Genomic DNA, 21,013 nt, shown 5'->3' with positions numbered 1-21,013 from the left:
TCTTTAAATTTATTATATTAAAATATCAATTACTCCTAATACTTATTTAAATAATCACTTTGTCATATACAACTCACGATCCAAACGACCTTAAGAGTCTTCGGACACACCCCTAACCAATAAATGCATTTTTTTTCATTATTCATCAGCTCAAAATCGTAGATAAGATAATTTGAAAAATTCAATCATCTCATCGTCAGGGACGGATGCACTAAGCATTTTAAGGGCCAAGTACATCTCATTATTTTAGATAAGTTATTAAATTTAGTTTAATATATTAAGGGAATCAAAAAAATTACATACACATTTTGTTATAAAAAAATATTAAAATTTCTAATCTCATTTTTAAATTTTTGTATTCGTCATTACTTATCGTCATACAAATGTCGGACAAATAAGATAGATTCAAGATGACTAATATTGCCTATCGGTAGACATTGTCCTCCCTTTATCCAATGTTGCCATATGACATCAAGGACATATGATACATAAAAGGACTTTTTTTTCTTCCTGAAGTTTTTTTTCTTTTTTTATACAAAAAATTTAACTCAAGTCTCATCCCTATTATTATCGGCCAATAATTCCCCACTCACATCAAAATAGGTGCATCGTAAATCATTATCTTTGGTATACATCAACATGTAAATCATGATCTTTACATATCAAATAAAAACTTAAACCTAGAATCTCAAAACCTTAGTATTCACCCAAGGTTCAATTGATGAAGGGGTTTAAGAGAGAGAGAGAGATGACAATTTCCTATATTATCTGTCATCGGTACTCATCAAAAAAACAAAAGAAAACATAAAGAGATGCACAAGCAGATCTCTAATCTCAACTCACTCTGCTCTAAACAAAGCCTTTTTTTTCCTTCGAGTTTTTTAATACTTTATCTCGATTAATTTGGATCGACCCGTATTATACACTTTATTTTAATGGGTAAGTTTCTCAATGAGGATTTTCTACCTACACAAGATTTCAAACTCGAAATTTATTTAAATGATATGATCAAGCTGATTATCACTTGAACTCGTTGGTCAAACAAAACCCTTTTTTTAATGCTCCTTTCTCCATTGTTTCTGCATAAACTAATTGTTTTTTTTACTGTTTTTAATAAAGGTTTTGATATTTAAAAGATCAAAACCAAGAACCCAGAGCTGCCTCAGATTCCTTTTCATTGGAAAATGTCGGACAACCACCGCTTTAAATATCGTTACCATCTTGAGTTCAGCTCAAAAGCTTTTTCACACTCAACATACTTTCCCGAGAAAATCTTCAAAGTTTCCAGAGAAAAAGAAAATATCAGCCCAAGAAGAAAGGTAAGCAACGTTTTACTGCTTAATGTATTTCCGGTTGTTTCATATATATTGGAAATAATAGCATCAACTTGGGTTTTCTTTTCTGTAATCTGTTGAAAATAGTACATTAGGGTTTTTCATTAATTAAAATATAAATCTTTTGTATGTTTAGGGTTTTTTTAATAGAGAGAATTAAGTCTATTAATTCACATAAAACCTAGACTTTGAAATGCTCCCAATATATATATATTATCGACTGTCTATTTTTACTCATACAATGATCCTAAATTTGTATAAAACTAAATAAGTTTTACATTACATAAACAATGCATCATTTGCAGGAAAAAATAAATAAAAGAATGAGTAACTTTTAATCCTTGAACTCGATAATTTTTTTCGATTTAGTCTCTGACTTTTTTTTTATCTATATTAACCCTTCAACTTGAATTCATCTCTTATTTTTAGTCCTTCTGATGATTTGTCATTACGAGTGGATTCAACATGACATAATTTCCGAACTTAAATTCGTGTTTTGCATGCATTTTAATACTTTTTGGAAACCGATTTTGTTTGAATTTGTTTGAACATCCAAATTTTAGAAAATATTAATCGAATTAAGACTCGGTTAACTGATACGTATAAAAGAATTAAATTCGAATCCGAGTTGGTGATGCATTTAGGAAAGCTAGGAATAGGAGGATGAAATGTCCATTCATGAAAATGGGTGACTGAAAGAGTTGTTGCAAAGCTTAAAATGGAGAGGAGAAGGAGACATCAAGTTTTGATTCTTTTGTGTTACATTTGCATTCCGGAATGGAAATTAAAGTATATTTTTCACTCCCCATCGACGGTGTCGTTTCACTGTATCGTCTCAGTCACATTTCCATTTTCTAACTCTTTCTCCCACCGCCCCCCTTTTTCATTTTCATTTTCTTCATTATGTTTGTATATTTCTTTTCTTTTTTATGCCTTTTTTCCCAATAATTCATTATAATCCGAAATCAAGATCAAATATTAAGACGGATAAATTATTTTAAGGCACAATGTTAAAATTAGCTCCTAATATTTATTAAAATTGTCATTTTGTCCCTTATTTGACTTTTTGGAGCATTTTGGCCCCCAATATTTCACTTTTAAGGCAAAAAGGCCCCGAACATTTGACATAATAATAACTTTGTCCTTTATTTATTTAGGCATTTTAGCCATCAACGTTTCATTTTAGGTAAAAAAAATGCTCATTTTTTGAAGCATTAATCGTGTGTTAACTAATGATTTTCATCCATAAAGGAAGTTTTTTTATCCCAAAGTGAAATGTTGGGTGTCAAAATGCTCTAAAACAGGAATATGGTCCAAAATGACTATTTTGATCAACATTGAGGGCTATTTTTGGCATTATGCCTTATTTAAAATGTTTTTTAAACTTTTTAAAATTCTATTTTGATCCCAAAAATATGACTCTCATTCTAAATTAGCCCTTAAACTTTTGAATATTCTAATTTTATCAATAAACTACGATCCTCTTTTTAAATTGGTCCCCCAAATTTTTGAATATTCCAATTCCATCCCTAAATTCAATCAAATATGTAATTAGTTTCAACTTTAGTTTAACCTAAAAAATTTCTTTCAAATATATAGTAATATAACTTGGCCTAACTATTTTATTAACAAGATATGTATTTAGTATATGCATATAGTTTGAAATGAAATTAGAATGTTCAAAAATTTTGGAGACTAATTTAGAATGAAGGTCATAGTTTGGGGATGAAATTGAAATGTTTAAAAGTTTGAGAATTAATTTAGAATGATAGTCATAGTTTAGGGGTGAAATTAAAATATTTAAAAATTTAAGGACTAATTTAAAATAAAAATCGTAATTTAAAGAGGCGTGATATAATTAAATCGAAATTAAGGATGAAATAAATTTTTTATCTCAGTAAAAAGTATAAGGGCTATGTATAAAAAAATTGTGTTAATACGGACATGGACCGAATGGTGCATTTGTTTGTGATGACCTAATCCTAAAGTTGTGGAAGACATAATCTTTAAATTATCAATAATTATCGATGATTTTAATTTTTTATTATATTAAACAATGATTTTAGTAAATATTTTATTTTATAAAATTAATTTCCGAAAACATTTTTTCTTTATTTTTCAAAACCAATATTTTTCTAAATAAACGGATATTTATATTTGTTTTTATTATTAAAAATGATTTTTTAACAAAACAAATTACGAGACATAATAACCGTTTTGGGAATGGAGAGGGTAGTTTGGTAGTTTACGAGCCTCCCCGTTGTTATCGTGTCAACCTACCAAAACAGGGAGCTTTAGCCGTTTAGGTAATTTCAGAAATAAAAAACAAAAACAAATATCAAACTCTCCACGCGCCAAAACCATAAACTCTCCCCATTCGCGGACTCCCATTGGTATTTCCCAACCAACGGCGACCAACGATTTATGCGCGTGTGCGTCACGTCATTTCTTCAGCTAAAAATGCATGCAAGAAAATATAACAATAGAAAAGACCTCAGTTTCCTCACTTCAATATTTTACCCTTTATATATATGGAATAAAGCAACGTTCGCCCCCTTAACTTTGTATTTTTCTCTTTTTGGTACCTGAATTATTTTATCTACATTAGTCCCTAAACTTGACAGTTTTATCATTTTTATCCTTTTATAGGTTATGTAAACGTGGAACTACAAGCATTAAAGGAACTAAAAATGGGTCAAAACCCATATTCAGGGTTAAAGTGCACAAAAATTGTAGAGACTAATATGAAACATATTACTAATTGTATGGACTAAAAGTTATATTATCCATTTTTAAAAAGGATCTCATGTCCACAACGTAGAGGCTTATATAATACTAATATTCTATTCAATCAGTAAGATTTCTCGAGAGACAGAGAGAGATGATGAAAACCAAAGGGTTTTTTTTAATTATTTATGAAACTTTTGCAGAATTTTGAAAACAAGCGAGGTGTGAAGAGATCCAATGGTGGAGAATTCATCATCGCGTAAAGGAAGAAGAGTAGCAGAGCCCACGACGAGGAGGAAGAAAGAGGAGGAGGAGTTGGAGGCCGTTGATAAATCGGGGGATTTGATCGAGTGTTCCGGTAAGTATTGCCGATCATGCACCGCCGGGGTAATCGCCGACTGTGTGGCACTCTGTTGTTGCCCCTGCGCTTTGCTTAATCTCTTGACGCTCGCATTGGTTAAAGTCCCGTGGAAGATGGGGAGGAGGTGTTTGGGGTTGGGGAAGAAGAAGAAGGGAAACAGGGTGGAAATGGAGAGAAAATGCGAGAAAATGAGGGAATTTTCGACGGTGTTTGGGGAGGGAGAAAATTTTGACGATAATGGAGAAGAGAGGAAAGAAATGGGGAATTTCAGTGCGAGATTGGAAGCTGAGAAAGTTTGGTTAGAGTTGTATGAAGTTGGGCATTTGGGATTTGGTCGGGTTTCTTTCACCGGTACTTGAATATTTTCTTTTCTCTGTTTGGTTCTAGGGAAAATGTGAAGAACATTGTTGTTTGGACTGTAAAGTTTTCATAATTTTTTATTTTCCCCCCTTTTTGGTTGGTTTAGAGTCGGATTAAATATAATATTAGATTTTATCTGTTTAGATTAGTATACAGTGACCGAGGATGGTACGAGATATGTTGAAGGCAATCTTAATTTCTAAAAATTTAAAATATATATTATATATTAGTGATATAATTCTACACTCATAAAATTTTATAATTTCATATCTTTTAAATTTATAATATGCTTTTAAAAAATTTATACATCTAATATAAAATATTGCGGTTGTTTTTTACAGTAATTTATAAAAAGAAAATGTCATATAATTACGTTATATTTTAACTTTTTAGCTTATGTTTTTAGCATTTTTGCACAATATTTGCATGGGAAGTCATGTACTTCTTTAAATATTACAGATAATAATAATATTATTAATTAAATTAAATATAATTTTAAATTAGATCCTAAACAATAATGAAACTAAAGCATCGAGATGTTAAAATTGAATGGAGTAAATTAGATTGATTTGTTTAAAGAGATGAAAATGAACTTTGCTTTTTACGTTAAATTAAAAATAAAATAATTAGAATTAGAATATTAAAAATAAATATCTAAAGTGTATTATACTTTTTATTTAAGTATTTAATTTCTTTTATCAAAATAAATACATAAAATATATTAATTTTTTATATAAATCAAATGATTTCAGTGATTAAGAGATTTGTCGTTATCTCTTGAGGTCTTGGGTTTGAACATCACATATCTAGGGATATAAGCATATATCGTCAAATGATTGAGAGTTTTTGATCAGATAATACCTGAAGCTTTTAATTTATCCTCATCTAACGATTTAAAAAATGTGTAAAACAAAATTTTTTAAGTTGGGAATAAATGTATTATAACCCTAACTTAAAAAATTTAATAAAAATGATGCTCGGGTGAGTGCGGTGGCGGAGCGCCTAGATGATAAGAGGCGGAACGGAGAGAAAGGATTTGTAGTATGAGCAGTTAATTGGTTTAGCAATGAAAAAGTATAAAATTAAAGGGGCGTTCCGAGAATCGAACTCGGGACCTCTCGCACCCAAAGCGAAAATTATACCACTAAACCAAACACACACATCCAACAGGAATAGTTATAATTTAAAATATAAATAAAATAAAATAGATTAATATTATTCAAGAAGATATCGAAAACAAATATATAAATATAATTGTTATTTTAAATAATGAATATCTAAGAATTAATACTTACATTCACTATGAATTCATTAAAAAAATACAATAATTAAAATATTTCATCCGAACTGTTCATGGCCATCATTATTTGAGCTATGAATTGATTTTGTTATCAATATAATAGTCATTGATTATGTTATCCCAATGACGTTTCACAAGTGAAAGAAAGCATAACTTGTTTGATTGCCAAGAAAATTGGCATATCACCACCTTCTACGTCTCCTTCCATACCAATATGCAAATGCAGATACTGATGCAGCCAAAACTACACCCGCCGTCGCATGCCATGCATAGACCGGTGTTTCGAGAACAAGGCTAGAAGTTCCGCCTTCGATCCGCGGGGTTTGCGGTTTCATTTTCTTACTTACAGTCAAAGCGAAGTTCAAGCCCTGCCTTCCAAGGTCGTCCGGATCGTCAACCGTCAGTTTAAGCCGAGTGGCATTACCTATTGCTTCGAACTCTTCTTCCGTTCCCCCTTCGAGGAATGATCCGACGAGACGACCATTGTTTATCCAATAAGCCCCAAAGGTAGTCCCCAAATAATCCCCAAAATGCACTGCCTCCCCTGCATTGTCCCCGTAGAACCGCCAAGAAAACGCAAAGGCTTTCGAGTAGAACAATGGCAGGTATTCGAACTCGCCCGTCTTATCCGGGTCCAGGATTGCAGCGACAGCATGTTTTGCAGATTTCCGAGCTGAATCCACATGCTCGAGCCTGTGGATTCTACCATAGAGATCGACAGGAAACACCGCAACATCCCCGACCGCGTAGACCGAACTGTTGCTTGTTTGGAACTTCCCATTCACTTTGATCCCACCTTTCTCCATTCTCAATTGTCCTTTGAACAGGCTCGTGTTTGGACGTATTCCGATTCCGACAACAACCATGTCAGCAGGGATCCGATTACCGTCTCGAAGATTAACAGCGGTTACCTAAAGAGTTGCAACTTTTTTTAGTCATGGCAAATGATTAAAACTGTAAGAAAAAGCATAAAAACATGATTTACCTTTCCATTGGAATCAAATTCAAATGATGATAGAATAGTTCCTCTGATGAACTTAACTCCTCTAGATTGATAATAATCCTCATAATATGTCGCAATCTTCGGCGTAAACAGACGAGGCACTACGACATAGAAAGATCTGATAATTCGTTTTTTCTCAAAAAACCCGTGTTCGATAAAGAGACAAAGATACTCACTGCAATGAGCTTCGGGGAAAACCATGGTTACATCCATTTTATTGCTCACCAAAGATGCAGCACACTCCATTGCAAGGTACCCACCACCAATGACCACAGCGCTTCCACCGGTACACGATTGCATCACGTTAACGAGGCGGTTTGCGTCGGCTAAATCTCGTAAATAACATATGTTCTCAGCTTCAGATCCGTTCACTCCGAATTCTTCGAGCTTTAAAGCCTACCGTTCAACAAACATAGATACACGGACATCTGTATCGATACCTAAAATCGATTAGATGTTAAAAGGCTTAATTAATTTGAATACCTGAGCACCTGTGGCAATGATGAGGATTTGGTAATGTATGGTCTCTCCTGGAGCTGTTAATAGTGTCTTGTGTCCCACGTCGACGGATTCAACTCGAGTTCCGAGAACTAATTCGATTCCTAAATAATGATTTAGATTAAAACATAACATTAATAATATCGAATTAAAGTATGAAAACTATATTCTTAAATTATACAAGAATCATAATTAGACCTATATTTTTCAGACAAATATATTGGTTTGTATGATATGTGTGAATTAAATGAAATATTTTACCATGTTCCTCGTACCATTGGGGAGTTAACAATTCCTCATTAGCACCAACACAAGTATGAAACAATGGAAGGCGTGCAGGAGCTGTGGATGAATTCACAACTTTATCAACAAAAATCCATAGAATATTAGGCTGAAAGAAGATCGAAAAAATAATTCACAGGTAGTATCCGCTCATATTACGTAAAAATTATTTATTTTATACGAAAATATGATTATGAGATAAATTTAAGTGGATGACTAAATTTAAAACTCTGTAAGGGATGGTAATAGGTCGGGTTTTTTTTAATCCGACTTGATCCGAAATATATATATCTTCCATCCAACTCGACTTGACCCGAAGAGCATAATTTATCCACTTGAACCCGACCCGAACCGACCCAATATAAAATAAAGACCTAATTAAAAAAACTATAGAGAGGTGAATATTATAGCAATTATCCATAAATTTATATGAAAAATTATACTATTACTCCAGGGTTGGGTCGGAGATTTTTCACCTTCACCCAGCCCAAATTTTTATTTTAATCTTAACCGTACATTCAAATTCATCCAATAACTATAATTTCGTATAAAATAAACGAATTTTTAGGCAATATAGGTAAAACCAAAAATATATATAAGTGGAAGATGTTCTTACATTCAGGAAGCAAAAACCCTTTGCTTAAAGTAGGCCTCTCATATGGGGCAACCTGAAAAAAATTTACATTCTTCATAAATAAATTATGATATAAATTAGAGTAAGCTATACTGGATACCATTGAACTTTTGGTATTGTATCGTTTATACCATTGAATTTTTTATTTTGCCAATTATAGCAGTGAACTTTGATTTTCATTTTAATTATACCACTTAACCGTTAAATCGTTAACGGTACAATGACATGGATGACGGCTTTCGACGTAGACACCTCACCAAAACGACATCGTTTTGGTCTGACTATTAATGATTTAACGACTCAATGATATAATTGAAACGAAAATAAAAGTTCAATGCTATAGTTAGCAAAATTGAAAGTTCAATGATATAAACGATACGACGCCTAAAGTTCGATGGAATCTGGTGTAATTTACCCTATAAATTAATAAATATAACCTTCGAATTTGAAAGTTGATTGAATTTTAGATGAATTTTATCTAATACTGAATCAAATATAATATCCAAATTATTTGCAACTCACATTATCAATATTATAAAAATCAGATAAAATTTGATAATTATATTCATTTTAATATATATTATCGAATTTAGAATTTTTCGACACGATTAAGAATCGATTTGAAAAAAAAGGGTAAATACCCACCATAGATAACAAGCAAATAAGTTTAGAAAATGGTTAAATCAGGGGGAAAACTCACTGATTCTTCAGATATAATGCAGAGTTGGCCATGGGAGAGTCCTCTATTTGTGAATTCAAGTGATGTATATCCAGCTGCTACTCCTCCTCCGACTATCACGTACTCGAATTCTCTCCCCATTTTCAGACAAAATTTGAAGAAAATAATGATGATTTACCTTTATGGTTTCTTCTTGATTGACTCTTGTGATGCCCCGTGTGAGGATTTGTCACTGGTTAACGTGGTATGGTGGGGCCTACCTTTATGTTGTGATGGGGTTTTGGTTAAGCAATGGGATGGTGCCACGTGGGAGATAAAACTGCAGTGTGGGAGATGGATTTGATTGATTGGATAAGGTTCTCTTCATGTTACCACCACATGACATGAGTAGGGATGGCAAACGGGCGGGTCGGGTGCGGATACCCCCTCCCCCATCCCCATACCCACCTAATATTTTTCAATTCACCACCCGCCCACCACCCATGATGGGTACAAATTTTCAAATACACACCCGCCCACGCGGGTACATTCTCAAATCCATCCCCACACCCACTAACGACGTACCCGTCTAGACCCGCCTGACAGCAAACTTAAGTTATACATAAGCAACAAACATAAAAAAAACATGTCCATTAAGAAACATAATAAAATAATCCAATGATTATCTAAGTTAAGTGTTAATATAGATCTTAAAATACATAAAACACCATAATAAATGACATAATTAAAGTCTAGAAACATAAATGACAAACACATAATGTTTTTGTTCTTTGGCACAACATTCTAAAATTTCAGGCAATATTTGTGACATATAATACTCCAGTATTACAATCATCATTCTCTATTTCCTCCAACTGAGAGCGCTCTAATTTAAATTCACTACTACCTACATATATATAGAAAGTAAAACTAATATAAGTTAGTAACTAAACTTTAATAAGATAATTAAGCACAATTTGACAACTAATATAAACTAAATAATAATATTACCTTTAATATCGGCCCAAAGCCAATTTTGAGCATACATTAATGCTTCAATCGTCTCCGAAAGTAGTCGACTACGATAAGGACCAATTACTCTTCCACCTATACTGAATGCAGATTTTGATGGGACAGTGGAGACAGGAATGCCCAAAATATCCTTTGCTATTTGTTGGAGAGTTGGATAAATTACATGTTATATCTTATACAATATTAGAATTTATAAATTAGTCTCTAAAATTACCCCTAAATTCATAATGGTCCAACATTTAATGGATATTTAGCTGGGCGAGCGGATGTGGGGCGAGCGGATGTGGGGCGGGCGGATGCGGGGCGGGTAATGTCTCAAACCCATTACCCGTCCACCACCCGCGACGGGTACCACTTTCTAAATCCACACCCGCCCACTACCCGCTAAAATTATACCCATCCTCACCCCAATTGGAGCGGATGCGGTGCGGAATCCACGAAACTGTACCCGTTTGCCATCCCTAGACATGAGGGAGTTTATCTTCTGTTGATGTACTTTCTTAAAAAAATTATATTTTTAAGTAATATTTCTTTCGTCGTATTAACTATTTTAAAATTTATTTTGTGTGAAATAATATATGCGTCTGTATCACACGTTGACAGTTAGTTAAATAATAATTTTCATCTAACACATTTTTTTTTATAAAGAGTTGAAATGTTGGAGGTAAAATATTATGATTAAATTTTAAATTAGTCTTTAAACTTTTAAATATTTTAATTTCATCCCTATACTATGACATTCATTCTAAATTGATCCCCAAAATTTTTTAACATTCAAATTTCATCCCAAACTATGCATATATAATCACATCCCTGAATAATATAATCGTTAGACCAAATTATATTATTATATGTTTGAAAAAAAAATAAATTTAGGTTAAAATATGGTTGAAACTAATTACATATTTGGATGAATGTATGGATGAAATTGAAATATTCAAAAGTTTGGGGACTAATTTAGAAAGGAGTCCATAGTTTAGGGATGAAATTATAATTTTCAAAAGTTTAAGGACTAATTTAAAATGAGAGTCATAGTTTAAGGATGAAATTGGATTATTCGAAAGTTTAAAGACCAATTTAAAATGAGAGTTATAGTTTGGAGACATATAATGCAATTAACTCAAAAAAAAAGAGACAAAGTGACTTTTTATATAAATATTAAGGGTAATTGTGTCGTTATGGGTTTTTTTTTTGCCTTTTATCATATTGTTTCATCAAAATAAATCTAGCAACCTTTTTTTTTAGAATAATTTTATCATTTTTCTCATTTTATATGACTGGGCATGTGGTCAAACTAACTTCTTAGAACTATATACTCAGTCAATAATGGACAAAAAAGATGAAATTATTATTATGTAATTATAATAGTTTATTTTTATTCGACTTATCTTTTTTCGGTTCAATTTCTTATTAGTTTTAATTTTTTTTATTTTAGTCCATTCTTTAATTTTATTTATTATTATGCAATCTGATTAAACCCCGAACTATTGCAAAACCCAATACCCTTTACAATATAACCCAACAGGCCCAAAAGATGAGGATTTGGAAAACTCTAGATGGAAGACATCTCCACTAAATTTGAGAAATTAGTACTTCATGGTCTTTATATTTTTTTTCTTCAATTAGTCGCTGGTATCTAATTTATTAATTGACTAAGCCATATCATGTATTGTAGAGGCGAGAACAATCCTCCCAACTTAATTTGCTTCATTCACAAACGTAAGGGTTCGATCCTCTGACTTTGCTTAAGGAATCTGGTGTCTCATCCTACTAGACCAACTAGTTGTTAGTTTTATTATTATTGAAAAGAACTAACAAAATGAGCTATCTTACAATTGTATCATGCAGTTTGCCGCGTGAGTCACCGTGCAAGCCATCTACAACTTCTTCTATTGATTGAGTGAACGTGTGTCCCAAACGATAAATTCCGTGCGAGTTGAGTCATACTATCCACTATTATGTTCCTTTCACGAGGAAAATATTGAACCATAACCTTCCACTCTCATTGACATATCATCATAATACGTGGAATCATAGGCGACATTCCATACACAGAGAGCAAGAGCATCCTTATTATATATCTCCACAATAACGTTGATGACATTATGCAGTCCTTCAAACACACCTCATAGCTTTGCATAAGGACCGAACAACAATAAATTGATTTAGAAAAACCGGATACCCATATTCCATTTGCATCTCTCAACACTCCTCCACAAACCGCCTACTTTACCCTTCTCATCGCCATGCATTGCTTCCATTTGTAATCAGCTTCCACTTTGCAACACACTTCATGGTCTTTATTGTTAGCCTTGAAAAGTGAAGGCCTTGTTGAGTTATTAAATCGGGTAGTTAGTCAATGGAGTGACATAATGATAAAAACACTATCAAAACGTTTGAATAAATGATTACTTTGTACTTATTTTTTAGAGTATTTTATCCCAAACGTTTTAAATTTTAGTCAAATCAAATATGTTAGAAGAAAATTGTTAGTCACAAATCAAATATGTTAGAAGAAAATTGTTAGTTGACTAATTAAATGTCGACCCATATTACTAACGTCATATATATCCTTAAACAATGATGTATATGAATCATCACCGAGTTTAACAACATTTATTTATGGTTTTTCCATATTATTTGAAGTGACACGTGTTATGGGCAAATTCTAATAATTATTTAACATAATTATCAATATTTAATTTATTAATTGATTAATTCATATTAAATATTATAAAAATAAATTTTAAAATTTTAACGTTTTATCTTACTAAATTAATTAATTTTATGATATTTTATCATATCATATCTAAGATTATGATATCAAGGTAGGTGTATTAAATTCTATTAAATATTTAATGGAAGATGGGATCCAGCTCATTATTTATTGCATTTTTACATTTTTACCCCTACTCATTTAGGGTTTGAATATCAAGACAATGACAAAAGAAAAAAAAATAAAGGAGACCATGTCACATGACTTTTTTAGAGAAAATTAAGTGTGTGTTTGATTTGAGAAATATAATAAAAATAATTTTATATTATTGATTTTGAAAAAAAAATTGTTTGAAAAATTAATTATTTAATTATTTTTATTGATCACTTTAGTTATAAAAATATTTATTTTTTAGTAGAAAGTTCTAAATATGAAATGATTTAGTTTTTTAATTAATTACTTGATTGACCAATTTAAATTGGATTTTGTAGATATTTATTATGAAAATGATCCTCTCAACTTAATTTATTTCATTCACGAATATTAAAATTTAATTTTTGATACAAATTAAAGAATTTAATATTCTATCTCACCGCATCATAGCCAAACACGCCCAAAACCCAATACTTTCTCTTTTATCTATGTTCTCATGTGAACTCTCAACAAAAGAGGAGAAATGTTAATGTCATTCACATACATGTATGTGAAAATGAAATAGAATATAAAAGTAAATAATTTTGTGATGTATAAAATATTTATATAATATTTAAATTATTTTATAAATATTCTAATTCTTAAATCAAACATAATTATATTTAAACTCATTTAAAACAGTTATGTTAAGTAAATGTTAATTAAATTAAGACTTAATTAATAAATAATAATTTACTCTTAAATAGTAAATACCATATATTCTTAATTGACAATAATGATTTTATTAAACGAACTGATGTTTTATCATAAATATGATATAATAATATAAGATTTTATTAACTAACAACTAGTTGATCTAGTGGGATAAACACTAGATTCTAGTCGATCAATAGATGGAATACTAGTGATTAATTAAAAAACATAAAATTTTATTAAAAAAATATAAAGTTATTTTAATTGCAGTTTTTTTTATCTTCTAAATAAGGTAATTATCTAAAGTTCCTATTTAAAGTATATTTTTATGGTAAACTATATAAGTGCAATTAATTCCATTTGGTATCATTTACTAAAATTATATTTTTTATAAACGTTTGACTAATTAAATTGAAATGTAATTAACTCGTAATATTATTTCAATCAACTATTAAAACTATATTTAATATTATATTTAGATAAAAAATTAAAAAAATCATTTTCATATCAAATTTTGATGAATTAAATAATGGAAATAAAACTTCAATTATTAAAACTTATAAATTAGTAACTATTATAATAAAAATGATAAAGTATATTCGAGACGATTGAATTATGCTCAAATTATCATTTTAATCATTAAACTTTTAAAAGCTACAAAATTATCTTTAAATTATTAATTTAGTTCAGTAAGTTTAACAATCATTTTAGAACCCATCAACTGATATCAGTGGTAAAATAAAATATTGTTATCATAAGAGGTTCTAGATTCGAACAACTACTTTTGTAGTATGTGTTCATTATTAATTGGTTATGAAAGTTCTGAATACATATTGCCTTGTAATCACCCCAAATTTTCAAAAAAATGTATAATGCCAAAATTAGCTCACAACGTTTATCAAAATGGTCATTTTGCTCCCTATTATATTTTTATAGCATTTTGACCCCAATATTTTATTATAGGGCAAAAGTCCCCTAGCATTTGACAAAATATTCAATTTGTCTCTTATTCTTTTTTTTTTGGGCATTTTAACCCTCAACTTTTCATTTTAGGTTAAAAAATCTCTTATTTTGAAGTATTAATCGTGTGTTAAATAATGCATTTTATTTATAGAAAGAGCTTTTTGTGCCAAAGTGAAACGTTAGGGCTAAAATACTCTAAAAATGAAAAGGGCCAAAATGACCATTTTGGTAAATATTGGGGGCTATTTTTGGCATTATGCCAAAAATCATTTTATAATATTAAAATATCCAGTGACCAAAATAATTATTTGAACATAGTTAGTTAACGTATAGTGTAATTTATCCTAAAAAAATTAATTCAAATATAAAGGAAAGTCATTGGCCAGTTTACAAACCCAAATGTCAAGTACCAGGCAGCAGCAGGATGATTCCGTGCTACCCCTAGTGAGGAAAACAGAAAAAGCTGCCAAATTTAGTTGCATTACACATTATTTTTTAATTTATTTAATTTTCAATTCCGTGCTACCTCTCTTTATTTTCATTTCACTATCAAAAAATTCGAAATAACAAATCTCAGCCAACAGAAGTCTTCATTCTTTGGTAATATTTTCCTTTTTCTTTCATGATTTAACTTTACTGTTTCTTTTCAGTTTTTGATTTTTTTAAATGCATTTTTTAAATTGTTTCAGGATCAGATTAATATAATCGTATTCGAATTTTGATTTGTTTTCGTTTTAATTTTTTTTGCGTTTAACAAATTAATTCTATCTAAAATTATTGTTTGTTTGAGTTGATTTCTGTTTGCGCTTTCTGTTTGGTTGCCGAGAAACGATTTGTTTTGTTTTTCTGCTTCAGTTTTCTCGGGAAGAAGTAGATCAGATTTTAGCATAGTATCCTTTTCAGAACAATTTATTTATGTGTAGAATTGCATACTAATTTTGATGATTTAAACATTAATAATAACAATATTTTATTTAATAAAATTGTGGTTTATGAATAGTTGTTATGTTTCCCCCCCTTTTTATGAATATATTCCAATAAATTTATTAACAAAAATTCATTAGTTTATTTTTTTCGAACGGAAATGATTTGCAATGTTTCTTCAGGCGGAGAAGAGAGTATTATGACTGGAAATTACAGTTGAGCATCTTGCATGTTAAGTTGTTGGTTTTGAAGATTGTTGGAAATGTACCTTGAACTTTCATATGTTACTAAGGATATGGTTGTTTTATGTCAAATAAAAAATACTTGGTTAGCTTTTCGTTGTTGTTTAGGGACGGACACATGATTTTATGTTAATGGGCAAACTTATAAAATTTTAGTTGAGGGTGGACGGAAATAGGTTTTCAGTAGAAAATACAAAGGGACTACTAAATTGTACGAGAATTTGAAATTTTCAGGGACCTTCTCAGTCTATCTGGCTGTAAATGAGACGAGCCAAATCGTGAGTTACTCAAGATCAACTTGGTCAAAACTCGACTTGAGCTCGACTCAAGTTATTAACGAGCCGAAACAAGATACTTCATACTCAACTAACTCGCAAGCTACTCGAAAAAATAATATATTAAAATTTTATTTTTGAAAATGTTAAATTATTAATAATATTAATATTTATGTATTGATTTTTTTAAAAATATAGTATACATGTACTTAAGATTCAGGTTTGAGTTTGAGTTTTAATCGGGTTAAGTTTAAGAATTCTTTTTATTTCGAGCTTTTTTGACTTTCAATTTATGGTTTCGAGTTCGAGTTTGAAAATTTTAAACTCGTGAGTTTTCGAGCTGAGTCGAACTCCATTTTAGAGTTTTCGAGTCGATTCGAACTCGACAATTCTCGAGCTCGACCTGGCTCGTTTACAGCCCTCCATCCCTGTTGCTGTTAATGTTGTATCGGAGTCATTGGGTTTCATTCCTTTATGATAAATTCCATATATGCTGCATGAATTAACTTGAGCATAGATTGGCAGTTGATAAATTGTTTTAAACATAGGTTCTGATATGTTCTCATGTGTTTCTTTTACAGGTTAAGAATCTGCTCTTGGGCTGTACTAAAGCTCAAGGGAAATGGTACTCTTTAGTTTCATTTTCTATTTCTAGATTTTTGTTCTTTTTATTCGTGTGGTATTACTTAACAGATTCTTAGTTATGAACCAGGTTCAGTTGTATTATTTAGCTGGCTAAATGATGGTATATGTATTTTGATATCATGATGTTATCTGTAATTTTTGTAGGATCGAAATAGTTCTGGTGGGGATGCTGATAATTTTGACTGGGATACAGAAGATGAACTGGAAATTGATAATTATGCCGTCTCCTCTCGCTCAGGAGTATCGCTTACCAATGGGGAAGCTGTTTTGGGCACAACAGAGGTATATGCTCATAAATAGTATTGCAGTTGCTAAATTTGGATTTTAAGAGGAAACCTTTTTAGTGATTAAAAGGATTGTCTATGATGAATTTTCTTTCATTTGCAATTTTCATAGAAACAAAACACATTGGTTAGTGATATGACAACTTATGGGAACTAGTTGATATAATGGTGCATTGACCATTAAGACATTTGTCACTAGAGGTTTCTGTAATTCTGCATCTCCTTCTCATGTACTGCTTTATTCTGAAGTCGAAACTCTTTCTTATATTAGAAGCTTGAACTTTTCATTGGCATTCTATTTCGTTGGTGGTATTCTTGATCGGCTTGGTTGAAATATCACCGTTTGCCTTGGCAATGAAAATGTTGCATTCGTTGAGTTAAAGTCTTTTGACTTTGGTGTCTACTTCGATTATTCTTCAAATACCTGTTTTTGCAAACAATCTTCTTTCCTATCATAACTAACTCATGATTAACCTTTATCTTCTCTAGGTGAGCTCATCTGCGGATTCTCCAAATTCCAAGTTATTTGATCATTTTGTTGGGATGGGGTTTTCCGAGGACCTTGTTGCAAAAGCAATTGAGGAAAATGGTAAAGCTTCTATTCTATGTCCTTTCTGCTTGGAGAATTAGTTTCAATCTTAAGCTCATTTATAAGTTTGCTTTACTATTGTCCAGGGGAGGAGAACTCAAACTTGATACTTGAAGCTCTACTTCAGTATTCTGTGAGTTAATGCAATATGTTTCTAATGATATTAGTTGCGTGTAATCTCATGCAAGAAAGTTTCTGCAAATGCTCTTAGCAGAATTTTTACTGTTAAAAATCACTGACTCACTGTTTTATTAATCCATGATTTCTCGTTTTGGTACGAAGGCAAGCTCATTGGCTAGTTCTTCCAATTCCAAGTTGATTGACCATTTTGTAGGGATGGGGTTCTCTGAAGAAATGGTTATCAAAGCAATTCAAGAAAATGGTTTGTCCCTTGTTTTATTATACTTCACTTTTCATCTCAACTTCTTTATCTATAATCCTGCTTATTTTCAGGAGAGGGAAGTACAGATACAATCCTGGAGACTCTGTTGACATATACGGTAAGTTTTACGCCTGAACCTTGTTTCTAGCAAATATTATTTCTGAAGAAACTTTTGTGTGGAAGAGAAATCAATTTACATGAACAATAATCTTGTTTTTGATGCGATAGCGTTGCAGATCAGTTGTTTACTCTCTCTGTTATATCATTGAATGATTACTTTAAAATTTGCAGGCTCTTGAGAAGTCTGCTCCCGCGCAACATGTTGATTCTGATAACAACTCATCTGATCATGAAGGAAGCTTTCTTGATGATTTCACAGATATCGATAGTTCTTCTGAGTCTGAGGTATCTAGACTTTAATGTCATCATCTGGTCAATTCGTAAACATTTCTAGAAGTCACCATCTGTCAACAGTACGAGGATATTTAACTCTAAAAATTGCCGTCCTGCTTTACAAAATATTTTATCGCATTTTACTTGCAGATTATTTATATAAGTTTTTGCTTTTCATATTTCTATGTTCTAGGAAATCACGAATCCTGATTCTGATGAGGTGAGTAAACTGTTATACTTGACAAAAATGGGCTACTTAGAGGTGGAGGCTTCAGCAGCCATGGAGAGATGTGGTGAGTGGTTTCTTTTTCCGAACGAAGAACTAAAAAAATACAACCTAAGCTTCAGTACCATGTAAAACAACCAACCTAAAATCAATTGGTAATATGCAAAGGACCTAACTCGAATATAAGACCACATGAAAGTGAATACTTAATAGATGTTGGTATAACACTAGGTAACATAATGTATCCAGATTGGAACTCCCAATAACTCATAGATGGTTCGGACTCTACAGACATAATGAATCTGCTCCAAAGTTCTGTACGAGTAGTGAAACTGATGTTTTCAACATCGAACTTTCAATGTCACTTTGGCTTCAATCTTTATAGGAGAAGGTTGTGATACTTTGGTGGTGTTATCCTGGTCCTTTTAAGAGGGGGTGCAGTTCTAACACTCGGATTGTACCTTAACATTAACTCTTTAAAAACTGCAGGTCCGCACTCATCGATTGCCGAGTTGACAGATTTTATATGCGCTGTTCAAATGGCTAAGGCTGCTGATGCACTTTTTCCTGTCGAAGATAGGGTAGTTTCTTTCCCCTTTCTAAGAATGCATACTAGAAATACTCTTTGTAGACCTTTGTAGTTTTTTCTTTCATATTTGCATTCAAGTAACAGAATATGCCAAATTGCCGTGTGTATTGTTTTTGGTTAAACTTACTCCTTCCATTCAATTAAAATAGAAGCCATTCTGCAATGACCCCAATTACAAGAAAAGGCGAAACTTGGGCTATGATTTGTGGAAAAAGAAAAAGCAGATGAAGCTTGAAAAGAAGCTTCTTAATGAAGATGATAATGCTGTTCATCTTCCGAATCCGATGATCGGTTTTGGGGTTCCTACCGAATCAGATCAGATTACTCAAAGAACACTTCCAGAAGACGCTATTGGGCCTCCTTATTTTTACTATGAGAACGTGGCTCTTGCTCCGGTAGGCGTTTGGAGCGAGATGTCACGGTACTTGTACGATGTAGCACCGGAGTTTGTCGATTCTAAGTATTTTTGTGCTGCTGCACGGAAAAGGGGATATATCCATAATCTGCCAATTGATAACAGATTTCCTCTTTTTCCGTTTCCTCCCCGCACCATACATGAAGCTTTTCCATTGACAAAGAAATGGTGGCCTTCCTGGGACCCAAGAACGAAGCTGAACTGCTTACAAACATGTACAGCAAGTGCCAAATTGACAGAAAGGATCCGAAAGGCTCTTGAAGCTTACGACCGTGAGCCACCTTTGAGTGTTCAGAAGTACGTTCTTGATGAGTGCAGGAAATGGAATCTAGTATGGGTTGGAAGGAATAAAGTTGCTCCACTTGAACCTGATGAGGTGGAAATGCTTCTCGGTTTCCCTAAAAACCATACACGAGGAGGAGGATCTAGTCGGACGGAGAGAATTAAATCGCTCGGTAATTCATTCCAGGTATGTCGAACGATAATGTTTCCATTATTAATTTGATTGTTCTTATGTGACTGTTTGGATTCGAGATACATAATCCACGGTTGCAGTGCTATGCTTATAGATTTTCATTTCAGGTCGACACAGTGGCTTATCATCTTTCAGTCTTGAAAGACATGTACCCTGGTGGTATCAATGTTCTGTCTCTTTTCTCCGGTATCGGTGGTGCAGAGGTTGCCCTCCACCGTCTCCGCATACCTTTGAAGACTGTTGTATCAGTCGAAAAATCAGAAGTGAATAGAAACATTGTTCGGAGTTGGTGGGAGCAAACAAATCAGCAGGGGACTCTAATCGATATATCGGATGTGCAAGAACTGAATGGTGATCGGTTGGAGCAATTGATGAGTAGATACGGTGGATTCGACCTTGTTGTCGGCGGTAGCCCATGTAACAACCTTACCGGAAGCAATAGACATCACCGGGATGGACTGGAGGGTAAAGAGTCTTCTCTCTTCTACGATTATTGTCGTATATTAGACTTGGTTAGACTCGTGCAAAGGACTCAATGATTTCATGTGAAGGATTATTTGTGGATACTTGATTTATCTTGCATGTTTATTATTGTCTTAACATAACATTCTTTCCAATTAATATTGTTATTCTTAAAGGTTTGGAAAGGTTGAACTCGAGCAGTTGTATCTGTAGGTTGTATGTATTATCGATTGGTTAAGAAAATTCTGAATAGATACTATCTTATAATTATCTCGACTATTAAAAAAAATTAATTAAACTAATAAGATTCCATTCTTTGTTTTACCTTCCATACCAATCAAAGCCAAAATTTCAGGGGAATGAATGTGTTGAACACGTATTCGTATCTAGGGATGATC

At 32.1% G+C, this 21,013-nt stretch overlaps 3 protein-coding genes and 1 non-coding gene across 4 annotated transcripts; 2 read left to right on the top strand and 2 right to left on the bottom strand.

The window, feature by feature from the left end:
• Positions 1 to 4,298: 4,298 nt before the first annotated feature.
• Positions 4,299 to 4,781, top strand: LOC120136525. The gene has a single exon (XM_039152531.1). It carries the CDS (start codon positions 4,299 to 4,301, stop codon positions 4,779 to 4,781), a length of 483 nt encoding a protein of 160 aa, XP_039008462.1.
• A 1,088-nt stretch (positions 4,782 to 5,869) lies between these two features.
• TRNAP-UGG lies at positions 5,870 to 5,941 on the bottom strand. The gene has a single exon. It is a non-coding gene; the product is annotated as a tRNA-Pro (tRNA).
• Positions 5,942 to 6,208: 267 nt separating this feature from the next.
• Positions 6,209 to 9,358, bottom strand: LOC120136482 (monodehydroascorbate reductase 4, peroxisomal-like). Its single transcript, XM_039152502.1, has 7 exons — positions 9,200 to 9,358; positions 8,482 to 8,533; positions 7,845 to 7,925; positions 7,569 to 7,687; positions 7,262 to 7,481; positions 7,068 to 7,186; positions 6,209 to 6,993 (listed from the first exon to the last, which is right to left on the bottom strand). The coding sequence occupies exons 1-7, from the start codon at positions 9,317 to 9,319 to the stop codon at positions 6,265 to 6,267; spliced, it is 1,440 nt and encodes a 479-aa protein (XP_039008433.1). The 5' UTR covers positions 9,320 to 9,358; the 3' UTR covers positions 6,209 to 6,264.
• A 5,884-nt stretch (positions 9,359 to 15,242) lies between these two features.
• Positions 15,243 to 20,786, top strand: LOC120136536 (DNA (cytosine-5)-methyltransferase DRM1-like). The gene is made up of 12 exons (XM_039152535.1): positions 15,243 to 15,314; positions 16,737 to 16,780; positions 16,945 to 17,082; positions 17,574 to 17,673; positions 17,760 to 17,806; positions 17,956 to 18,055; positions 18,127 to 18,173; positions 18,347 to 18,460; positions 18,642 to 18,741; positions 19,164 to 19,255; positions 19,413 to 20,147; positions 20,261 to 20,786. The coding sequence occupies exons 2-12, from the start codon at positions 16,778 to 16,780 to the stop codon at positions 20,690 to 20,692; spliced, it is 1,908 nt and encodes a 635-aa protein (XP_039008466.1). The 5' UTR covers positions 15,243 to 15,314; positions 16,737 to 16,777; the 3' UTR covers positions 20,693 to 20,786.
• Positions 20,787 to 21,013: the final 227 nt, after the last annotated feature.

Source organism: Hibiscus syriacus, unplaced genomic scaffold (genome assembly GCF_006381635.1).
Source record: "Hibiscus syriacus cultivar Baekdansim isolate YM2019G1 unplaced genomic scaffold, ASM638163v2 tig00110633_pilon, whole genome shotgun sequence".
NCBI classification, from domain to species: Eukaryota; Viridiplantae; Streptophyta; class Magnoliopsida; order Malvales; family Malvaceae; genus Hibiscus; species Hibiscus syriacus.
This window is presented reverse-complemented; position numbering and strand designations above follow the sequence as displayed.

What these genes read in the sequence shown, in the direction of transcription:
- LOC120136536 (XM_039152535.1), top strand. An exon ending in AAAAGCAATTGAGGAAAATG is followed by an intron (nt 17,674 to 17,759) that starts GTAAAGCTTCTA and finishes ACTATTGTCCAG; the next exon opens with GGGAGGAGAACTCAAACTTG. An exon ending in CAAAGCAATTCAAGAAAATG is followed by an intron (nt 18,056 to 18,126) that starts GTTTGTCCCTTG and finishes GCTTATTTTCAG; the next exon opens with GAGAGGGAAGTACAGATACA.
- LOC120136482 (XM_039152502.1), bottom strand. Translation starts at nt 9,319, where the DNA reads ATGGGGAGAGAATTCGAGTACGTGATAGTCGGAGGAGGAGTAGCAGCT. An exon ending in GCATTATATCTGAAGAATCA is followed by an intron (nt 8,534 to 9,199) that starts GTGAGTTTTCCC and finishes AATTTTTTTCAG; the next exon opens with GTTGCCCCATATGAGAGGCC. An exon ending in AGGGTTTTTGCTTCCTGAAT is followed by an intron (nt 7,926 to 8,481) that starts GTAAGAACATCT and finishes ATTCATCCACAG; the next exon opens with CTCCTGCACGCCTTCCATTG.
- LOC120136525 (XM_039152531.1), top strand. Translation starts at nt 4,299, where the DNA reads ATGGTGGAGAATTCATCATCGCGTAAAGGAAGAAGAGTAGCAGAGCCC.